This window comes from Formica exsecta, unplaced genomic scaffold, assembly GCF_003651465.1.
Source record: "Formica exsecta isolate Colony F162 unplaced genomic scaffold, ASM365146v1 scaffold135, whole genome shotgun sequence".
Lineage (NCBI taxonomy): Eukaryota > Metazoa > Arthropoda > Insecta > Hymenoptera > Formicidae > Formica > Formica exsecta.
The window spans coordinates 39,248-49,788 of record NW_021848683.1 but is presented as its reverse complement, the minus strand read 5'-3'; the positions used below and the strand labels follow the sequence as shown (position 1 = coordinate 49,788).

Genomic DNA, 10,541 nt, shown 5'->3' with positions numbered 1-10,541 from the left:
TTTATAATAAAGTGCTTAGATTTTCATGATCGTTATTGTTGCACATATATGAGTACTTTTTTGCATATAAAAAATCTCAATATAAAGAAATAATTTATACTTTTATAATTTCTGTTATATTTTCAAATAGAAGTAATCGCGCCGGTAAGCGTTTCAGTTGACAGAACTCTACGACTATGCAATGTATTGTCTAATGTACCTTATATTTTTCTTCATCTTTTTAACATTCGCATTACATTGTCTTTTACATTGTACACTTTTTGTCTCAGTATATTTAATTTTTTTCTTTGCACTTTCAGCGAACGCTGAACAGTTTTTAAAAAGTTTTATGCATTTTTAAAGTAAATAATTCGTAAATGAGCGATTTTTCCCGTGGATAATTTGATGTTTCCTTCAAAGACTATAATCCAGCAAATTGGCAAGCATTTAATTTCGCGTTCGCCATTTCTACAAAGTTCAATTACGATTGATCGACGTCTTATTGCCGTATCTTTCTCCCCCTTCCCGTCTTCTGTATTTTGCTATGATTGCCGACGAGATGCGCATATAGAAGTCGTAGTCTCTCGCAAGAAATATATGTTGAAGTTAGATAAAACTACGATGGGACGCGCGAGCACCATCAGCGAATCGGTCGAAGCAGGTCTACGTTTCATCGGCATGTGGCCGCGTTGTATAAACGCAAATATTAATTGGTGGACTTACATCGCGTCAGTGGCTGTGGTGCAGTATTTCCAATATTCGTATATCCTGGCGCATTTCGACATCAGCGATCTCTCGGTTATCATAGACGGTCTAAGCATCACGTTGGGTTATAGCCTGTCGTTTCTCAAACTGATCAATCTCTGGTTCAATCGTCGGTAAAGTATTATCTTTAATGCTCCGCGGATGAGCATAAATCACGTTTGCCGTGAAAATCTTTTCGACTTCCTTTCTATCTTGCTAGAAACACGGCACTGAATGTTCAAAACGTTCCGTAGAAAGCTACATATCATTCTGGATACGATAAATAAGGATTGGATCGACGGGATCGCAATTCATTCAGACGTATCCACGATGATCAGGCACGCCGATCTATCTCGTCAATGCTCCAACGTGATGATTACGACAAATGCGCTGTCCGTGTTCTTTTATACGATCGGTGGGCCGATACTTCGATCGGTGATTCATAAGAACGATCAGGAAACTACGGCTCGCGAGTTACCCATTAAAATGGAATTTCCTTTTAATGTTGACAACTCTCCGATCTTCGAATTGATACTAGTAATCCAATTGTTTCATGATCTATCGGTAGCTTGTATCATCGCTATGCTAAACGCTTTGCTTGTCACATTGGTAAGTTTCGACTATACTTTATATGTGTAATAATTCGAAGATTGTCAAAATCAATTTCGTCGGATTCACATGGAAAAAGACGAATAATTGTTTCTGTATTACATCCTTGTATTCAATAAGAAAAAACGATATATATGCATGTATGCTATCTAATTTTTTTTTTTTTGCTTTGTGCACTCGTGCATTGGTCGAAATTAATGTTTATTTATCTCTTCTTGTACTTTTGTTACAGTTTGTGATTTTATTTTTATGATATACATATTATGATTCTACGTTGCACTTATTTATTAGTGTTTTTTTCAGTGATTTTTTAAAAGCGAATCTTGTGTTACATACTCCAGTCTCATATTTTTAAATATGAGTTTGTGCTTTCAGATTTTTGGAAAAAATAGTATGCACTACTTTAAAGTGTCTATAAAATTAAACGTTCTAGGTACTGCATATAAGCGGTCAGATTGATATCATGCGGCAAGGCTTGCTAAAAATTTCCTCCAAGAATCACGCATCTCTGACCGCTATTAAAGTTTTGATTAATAGACATCAAAGAATCATCGATCTGTCAGACAATGTTGAAGATCTCTTCTCGAACATTGCATTACTCCAGTTCATTTGGAATACTTTGGTCATTTGTTGTATAGGCTTCTTGATTGTAATAGTGAGTTATGATTTTATATATATATATATATATATATTTTTTATTCAAGGTTTCAAGGTATACCAGTATGGGTGGGACAAAAATTATATACGAGATATGAGAAGGCTAACAAGCACAAAAGAAATGCTTTTGGGAGTTACTTTATATATATATTTTTTTTTTATATATTCAAGGTATACCAGTATGGGTGGGACAAAAATTATATACGAGATATGAGAAGGCTAACAAGCACAAAAGAAATGCTTTTATTGCTGGGGGAGTTACTGCATCGGTAAGTTTATTATATAAATACTTTTTATAATCATGGAAGAGAGAGAGAGGGGGAAGGAGAGGGAGAGAGAGAGAAGGGGGGAGGGAGAGAGAGAGAGAGAATCAGTTTCAATGTTTGCAAAATATTAATTAATCATGTGTCTACAAATTACATGATTTTCATAATTAATAAGCATTGCTTTATTACAGCAAGGCATTATTCTAAATATTATGTTCCTCTTATTCTTTGAAAAATCTTTGGAAGTTCTATAAAATATGAGTAATTCATCGCGTGAATTCTATTTTTCTTTTCTTTTTATTATTAAAAGAAGAAGAATAAAAATTGTTTTTTGTTGATTTGTTATCTGTTCTAATATAAGTAGGAACTCCATTTGCTATTCGTGATAACATCAAGGTATATTTTATCCATATATTTTATACAGAGAAAATGGATAATACAATAATTGTATATAGCGTTAACAAAACAGCGCGTTCTCGCTGGAATAATTGTCGGAAGAAATTTATCACGGGACGCGTATTCAGGCATATGGAACATAATTGTTTTATGTTTCATGTACATTTCGAAAATACTCTATAACTGTGATGCATGTACTATAACAGTATAATCACGAATCTAATTGATTTCATCTTAGTAATTGTATCACAACTACTTGCCTAAATCTTTAACGACTTGGCACAACGTAGACGTTCATCAGCAATTTCTGTGTGAGCAGAAAATTGAATTGAAAATTCACATTGGAAAAACCGATACCTGTTGATAAGAAATCAATATTTTTACGTGATGTAATTTCTCTTAAAAAGTTTGCTTCCGATTTTATCTTACTTTCATCGAATTGCAAGCGAATCTTGCACTGGTAGTCATTAAAATATCATTGTAGCGTCTAAAGAGTAATAGTCGACAGGTTGTCAAAGCTTACACTAATGTATAATCGAGACATTTATGGTTAAGCATCGTTTGATCTTGATCAATCATTTGTCCCGCTTGTCTATAGTAGTCTCGTCGCAAAGAGAAAGAAACCGAAAGAGTAGCACAAGTTTCTAACGTCCATTATATTCTTCCGTGCTTTTTTGCAACTATCTTCTTCATCGCCCGCATTCGTGTTATTGCTGGCTTAAGCCTCCTTTGGGTTGGAAACACAAAGATTGCATCTTTAAGCTATATATGGGCTATTGAAGTATCTATTGCTTCACGTGAAACTCTTCGCTTCGAGTCACAGCCCTGATAGAAATATTAATTTTTCGGTGCATACGCTAGTGTTAACGGTGGCAGCGGTAATTATGGATCGACTTCGTTTGTCGCGATGACAGCTTCATCTGTCAGTACGCCATCGTTATATAGATCTTCGAGGACGTCGATCAGTCGTTGCTCTGTGAGAGGATCACCGAGCGCGACGTCCACCGATCCGATACAAAGTAAAAGCGCCAGTAACTGAGACTTTCTGTAGTCCTTGTCAAGATCCTCTCTAGTATAACCCAAGTCCTTGGGAATATTTAGGCCAAGACGCGAGCATGTCCAATTCAGCTTGTTCCAGTATGTGTTGAGAAGTGATTCAGTGTGTTTGCGGCGTAACTCAGTGGGCACTGAACTCACCAACAACAATGCGACATCGTTCGTCGGTCGACTGTAAGTAACCATCTGCCAATCGAGAATGTAGCATTCCGCACTTCCGCAAGTATCCCTGAAGAGTAGATTATTGCTCCAGAAGTCAGTGTGGGTTATCAACGCCAACGGACCCTCCGGAGCAAGAAGAGCCGAGATTATGTCTTTAGTGCGGGGTCGTAGAACTAGCAAAGTCTCGAGGACCGCTTCTAGTCCCGGTCTGCTTTCTAGAAAGTGCGCCAGCTGCGGTAAACCGCGCTCCACCAGTTGTTGATATGAATCTGTTGCTTTCGCCGTTTGGAAAAGAAACGGGTAACGCTCGGATAGAGATTCCCCGTCTACGACTTTTATTGATAGGGAATGAGCGTGTATGCGGGCAATGGCATCCAATGCAACCGTCGCTTGATCCAACGTTAGCCCCTCCGAGAACTTGACACTCTCGAAACGCGAAGCGCCCAAATCGTCCAACACTAGTATTGATTCCGGTGGCACCGGGCTGTCGTCAGTTCCGCTTGCAGGACTGTAATGAGCGTGATAGCATTCCGGAACCGGTAGTATAATCGGTTCCTCTGGGTTCGGTCCTAGCTGTCTTCGATTGAACTCCTTTAAATCTGGCATTACCTGACGTACAAGTGCGCGATATCAAGAATACATCAAACGGAAAAAAAAGATTCCATCTTTTTGTCACTTACCTGTGTATAAAACTTAATCTCTCGGAGATCGAATTGACCTTCCGTTACGAAAAAGCGGCTAAATGGATCTCTAGGGAGTTGCTTTATGATAATGGACAATCTGCGCTTATCCGACGGTTTATCCGTTGGATCCGTCGTCGATGCTAACAAATAGTTCCCTGTAACGCTGGTAATAGCGCTCAGCACGCTCTCGCTGGTCGTGCATCCGGGGCTTACATTAAACTTTAAGATTTCGACCTGAAGAAATCGTTACGGCGATCAATAATGCTCAAATTGAATGTTAACGCATCAATTATATCTAAGATTTATCGAAATTATATCTAGATTGCATCGTTATGTCATATATCATACATTACGTCTACATGACTAACCGCTCTCCCGTCGTGGTACTTCGACAATATGCTCTCGAGCCACTCCTTTTGAACCTCCCAATCCGAGACAATTTGCTCCTCCCCGCACGAAGTATCGGTTTCGTCGTCCAAGTCGGACATGACTTCCTCCTAGCTCGTTGTCCCTTAGCAGGTTTCTGCTATTTGTCCTTTGCAATTTCCTTTGCAATTAGCACGGCTCGGTGATGCTCGGGCGTTTCTTCACTCAGCCAACTGATCTGGCCTCTCAGCCAGCGTTAACAAGGCATGTGCGCTGCCGAATGACGATATCCCACCAATGTGCAGCGGACTATATTATATATACATCTACTCAATTACTTTACGTACACATACGCGTACGTGTCTGTCACACCGTGAAATCACCGTCACTGAATGAAATACTCCTCGTTACGTGTCGCTGCCTCTTCCCGGTTACGTTCGCCGCCGCCGATCCTGCGCCGATTCGCGACGGACTGGCATAGTTCGACGACCCAGCATGAGAGAGGAGTGCGGCTACCTTGATTCGACACGCCCTCGGAGCCGCTTTTTCCTAGATCTAGGCGCCTTGAGCGCGCGTTACTTAATTGACGCGGTGCGACGTGGACCTCAAGCTACTGGCCGACGCGACGCATGTTCCATTGTCGCTTACCTCAGGCTTGCCGCCGCTGCAGGGTGGGATGAAGAGGAGATAACGACATGCGCGCATGCCTACTCCCGATCAATATCCTCTTCCTTCTGCCCCTCCCGGATCTCCTCTTTATCCGCGTGTCTCTACGCGTCGCTCCGTTCCGGAATTTGTCAGGAAGTCTGAAAATCCGTGCGCCTTTCCCTGCATTCGCGCTATCATCGGCTATGTCGATGATTGACAACACCATTGTTCTATTTCTATCCAATTATAAGAGACATGGCAAGCGGGGAAATGTATACGACGTATGGAAATGCATCGCGCATATAATGATGGCTTAGTTTTCTGCTTACGCTCTGTAGCTCACTGATAAATGAAAATCTAAAACCGAAACGTCAACGAACTAACAAGGAACATTCGGCAACGCGCTAATTCAAAAAAATCTGAAACTTTGCATAATTATAGAGTAGTAGTCCCTAATAACGAAACGATTTTTTGTTGGTGCTAAAAATCGGTTTCAGGGGTGAAAACAACCCCTTAGAAAAAATCGGTTTTTACATTCCGAAGCGAATATTATTGAAACAAAAAGAAATATGAAAAAATTGTTTAAACAAAAGTTTAATGGTTTCAAATGTACTTTACAATGGCGTATCGCTTTGGAATGTAAAAACCGATTTTTTCTAAGGGGTTGTTTTCACCCCTGAAACCGATTTTTAGCACCAACAAAAAATCGTTTCGTTATTAGAGACTACTACTCTATAATTATGCAAAGTTTCAGATTTTTTTGAATTTTTGCGTTGCCGAATGTTCCTTGTAAGACACATCGAAAAATTAATTTAGATATTGTTACTTCTAAATATAATGATAAGATTAGTTATCGTTCTGATGTAGATAAGACCGGATATATTATGTCATAAATGATCCGTTTAAATTGATAACATTTTTTTTTGTCGATAATAAGATTCGTAGTTTTATCGAATAATATTGAGTTAAACTTTTATCATCGGATTTCCTTACGTCGTAAAATTACATCGTGGCCTTCGATGTATCTAATTGCTTCTATTTATATTACTTAACGGGTGTCGGCTACATTATTTACAGCACAAGAGGGAAGGAAGCCTTAAAGACATTAACAATATTATCTCTACATAAATATTATACTTTGATCGTAATTTTTTGTTGTCGTGACAAGCAACGCGTTATAAAGATAAAAGTTTTCTCAACAAGGAAAGACACTTATAATTGATCGCTATAATTTTCCGCAGGTTTTAGTATCACCAATATTGGCAGGATTAGCCGTGGGTATCGGTGTACCCATTTTATTGTTTTACGTTTACGGAGTGGTTCCGGTGTCGCTCTGCCGAAGCGGAGGTTGCGGTGTCTCCACGAGTGGTACCGGAGTACGTTTCGATTTTGATGACGAAAACGAGCTGATGGGAGCTTTAGGCGTGCGCAACGGCGGAGGTAAGCACGTAATATTTGTCCATACACGTGTCGTCCAATTAAATCTTTAGCCACGTGCATCACTATACTTCTTGTCGAGACCAAATTATCGGATCCCATTTACAAATTGCTGTAATGTTGCAGATGCGGCATCGATAGACGTCGCAAGTCATCGCGGTGGCAATCCTTCGATAGGGGAAGCCTCGCTTTCATTAGGTAGCGGCAGTCAGTTGGAGAAATTGGGTCGGGAAAATGATCGCGAAAGCGCCAGCAATGTAGCCCTCGCTGGCACTAGTCTTGCGGGGAGTATAGCTTCCAGCGTACTTCCTGGAGGTCAAAGGTATATTATTCTTCTCTCATGCGCGGATTGTGATAATGTGTCTTTTTCTTTCTGTAATATAATATGTTACACACAATCTGATTACACATACAGGTTGGAAGTTCAGGCTGATGTCACGTCTACGCAACGCTTTAGTTCATGTAGCGAGACCGCTTCCGCGGCTACTAGTTTATCAGAAAAATCCGTAAACGCTTCCATCGCTCTAGATGATGGCGCGGCCTCCACAAGAGCTTTGGCTGGTTCAGTTCTTAACTTTAAGGTTTATTTATACTTCATTTTCGTATATTAAATTTGATTAAAAAAAATTAAGGTAATTTCTAACTGGCACTATATTTTTATTATCGTCTCTCTTTTACACGTATATATAGATCGATAGCAGTTCGATCAGTGGTGGCAGAAGCACAGAAGGAGAACAGGCGGCCAACTCTACTAACGGCGGTCATATGGACTCTGCTGGACAAGCTACTTCTTTAAGCTCGTTAGAAGAAGTGGCACCTGGTTTAGCAAAACGCACTCGTCGTAAACTCACATTTGATCGTCAATGCAGCGATTCAAGTAGCTGGACCATGTGCGGGGAGGACGGTGGTTCAGAACGAGTACGATTCGATGATCACGTCAGTGTAATCGAAGCGGATCAAGAGAGAGTGGTAGGTGGCAAATTGGAAGGTTGCGGAATGAATAATCGCTCAACGGGAGGCCGTAAGAGAAACAAAGATTCAGAATCAGAAACGGATTCTCAAAAGATATCCAAGTACGAATCATGAAACTAATTATCAAAACTCGTGAAATTATTGCGTTCATTTGTTAATAACGTGTTTGTTTAGGAATTTGAACGGTGAGTTAAACGTCGAGAGCCCTGTAGAAGACACTCCGCGGGAGCGCGTCAACGTGGCTACTTTAAGAAACGTATTTTTTCACACTTCAGCGGTATCTACAGATCGCGAGAAACGATTGTCTGTTATAGAGGAACCGACACCAACTGTGTCGCAGATTTCTGGCAATCGAATATTCACGCCTTATGACGAAGGGCAAAGCCTTACTAGTACGGACGAAAGCTTGCATTGCTAAAATATTTAAGACTGAGCCTGTGGGTGTCATGATATGCACGTGTTTCTCAAAACGTCATGACATATGTATAGATGCGTATATACATTGTTGAGTGTGTATATATGTATTAAATTACATAATACTGTATAATGCGCTGAATGAGCGCGATAATTGTACATAACGACGTACACAATATGCATATACTTTGAATATTACGAGGGAAGAAATAAAAGTAGGATAAAGTAATTTTAGTAATCGTGTGCATTTGCGCTGTGATTATACATATATTGAAAATTTATGAGCATACTATATATAAATATATATGTATACGTACTGGCCTCCAATTCGTTATAAACAATGAAAGAAAAGGATCAAATATACAAAATTTTTTTCTCGCAGATTGATATTTTATAAATACGTTTTAGATTCCCCAGGCTATTAAGAGCTCACGTGGATAATAGTGTGTATAAGTTTCAAGAAAAAAAAATTTTTCTGAGACTAAATGATTATGTTCAGGACAAATTTTACTTGGTATGATACTATGTTCTTAAATTAAATCTCGAATCTGAGATCCATTTTTAATATCTCTCGTAATCCGCTAAAGAAGCGTAAGTTAGAAAAATATCGGAACGAAGTCGCTGAATCGGGAATTCGGATATTGTAACAAGTAAAATTTGTGCCCTGCATACAACCATTTAGCTTCAAAAAAATAATTTTCCTTGACACTTGCGCGTTTGACTCTTAATAGCCTCGGGGAATTTAAATTGTGTTTCTAACTGAGAGCCTTATCAATTCTTTAATTGATATTTTATGTATGGAGATATATAACAGAAAAAAAATAATTCTGTTACTTATACGTAGATTATTCAACTTAGATTATTCCCAAATATTATCAAAATCCGGTTTGTAACGAGCGGGCGGACAATACAAACTAGGAAAAAAAAGCTACACAAAGATGAAAGTTAATGTCGCGGATTATCGCTGCATTTTATAAATCGAATACTGCTCATTATGTCTTTAAGTATTACATGTTCTTGTTTAATCTATCGGCCAATATACATATAAGAATATTTGAATATGCATATTTCACAGAAAACCTGTCTGTCCTTGCTGTATAAAAATATATGTAATATGACAAATAGCCTTACTTCTATCAAACATCCTGTCACACAAACATTAGTTTTATACATTTTACTCTTATAAATCGAAAATAATATAAATCAATTAATAGTATTTTCAATTAGCAGCTTTACAAAAAAAATAATTCTGGATATATATATATATATATATATATATATACATACATATATATACACATGTAGGAAAATCAGATTTTAAATTGACAAACTGCCATATCTTCTTTACACATAAATGCAAATAATATTAGTTATACTTATACAAAATTTATACTATAAATATATTTAAAATCAGTAATGCATTTAAATAATAAGTAAATGTATTTGTAATATACAATATTATGTTATTCGCATATTGACTTCAAAAAATTAAATAATTATTGAATACTTTTTTTTTCTAAAAACATTATGATTTAAAATATGTTTACAAAATATATATCATATTTTGAAAAAATATTCATTAAATATTTTAAATTAATTATATATGGATATGCATATAAATTTTTAGTCCATTTTTTAGTTTATTTTCATAAAAATCTTATATAAATGTATGTACTATGATTCAATATTAGATCATGCAGAGAGATAATTGTAGTTTTCAAACATATTTCTTTCTCCCTTTTTCTGCAAATGTATATTATATAATTTCTTTTTAACTATATACAGGGTGGTTCTCGTAACGGTCGCCACGATTTTTAAGGCACTTACAATAATCTGACATAAAAAAGTCATAAACAGAAATTTATCAGTTTCTAACCGGCAACAAATTGCAAGAATAAAAATTGACCAAACATTTTTTTGTATATGTTTTGTATATATAAAAGTGAACAAAAATTAATATATATATATATATATATATATATATATATATATATATATATATATATATATATATATATATATATATATATATATATATATATATATATATATATATATATATATATATATATATATATATATATATATATATATATATATATATATATATATATATATATATATATATATATATATATATATATATACAGGG

At 36.8% G+C, this 10,541-nt stretch overlaps 2 protein-coding genes across 5 annotated transcripts in view; one reads left to right on the top strand and one right to left on the bottom strand.

Moving 5' to 3' along the window:
• Positions 1-9,513, top strand: part of LOC115245885 (E3 ubiquitin-protein ligase RNF19A-like) — a 19,761-nt gene extending 10,248 nt beyond the window's left edge. For all 4 annotated transcript variants that reach the window (XM_029824379.1, XM_029824380.1, XM_029824382.1 and 1 more), the window contains 6 exons: positions 2,161-2,258; positions 6,808-7,006; positions 7,130-7,325; positions 7,419-7,584; positions 7,694-8,076; positions 8,150-9,513. In XM_029824379.1, the coding sequence (XP_029680239.1) occupies positions 2,161-2,258; positions 6,808-7,006; positions 7,130-7,325; positions 7,419-7,584; positions 7,694-8,076; positions 8,150-8,393 (1,286 nt within the window). In that variant the 3' untranslated portion in view covers positions 8,394-9,513. The remainder of the gene's footprint in view (positions 1-2,160; positions 2,259-6,807; positions 7,007-7,129; positions 7,326-7,418; positions 7,585-7,693; positions 8,077-8,149) is intronic.
• Positions 2,638-5,835, bottom strand: LOC115245888. The gene is made up of 3 exons (XM_029824383.1): positions 4,921-5,835; positions 4,550-4,786; positions 2,638-4,478 (listed from the first exon to the last, which is right to left on the bottom strand). Exons 1-3 carry the CDS (start codon positions 5,038-5,040, stop codon positions 3,534-3,536), a joined length of 1,302 nt encoding a protein of 433 aa, XP_029680243.1. The 5' UTR covers positions 5,041-5,835; the 3' UTR covers positions 2,638-3,533.
• Positions 9,514-10,541: the final 1,028 nt, after the last annotated feature.

Excerpts from the sequence above, each read along its gene's own strand:
- LOC115245888 (XM_029824383.1), bottom strand. The coding sequence starts at position 5,040 with ATGTCCGACTTGGACGACGAAACCGATACTTCGTGCGGGGAGGAGCAA. Across the intron at positions 4,787-4,920 it reads AGTACCACGACGGGAGAGCG|GTCGAAATCTTAAAGTTTAA; the intron begins GTTAGTCATGTA and ends CGATTTCTTCAG. Across the intron at positions 4,479-4,549 it reads AGATTAAGTTTTATACACAG|GTAATGCCAGATTTAAAGGA; the intron begins GTAAGTGACAAA and ends CTTGTACGTCAG.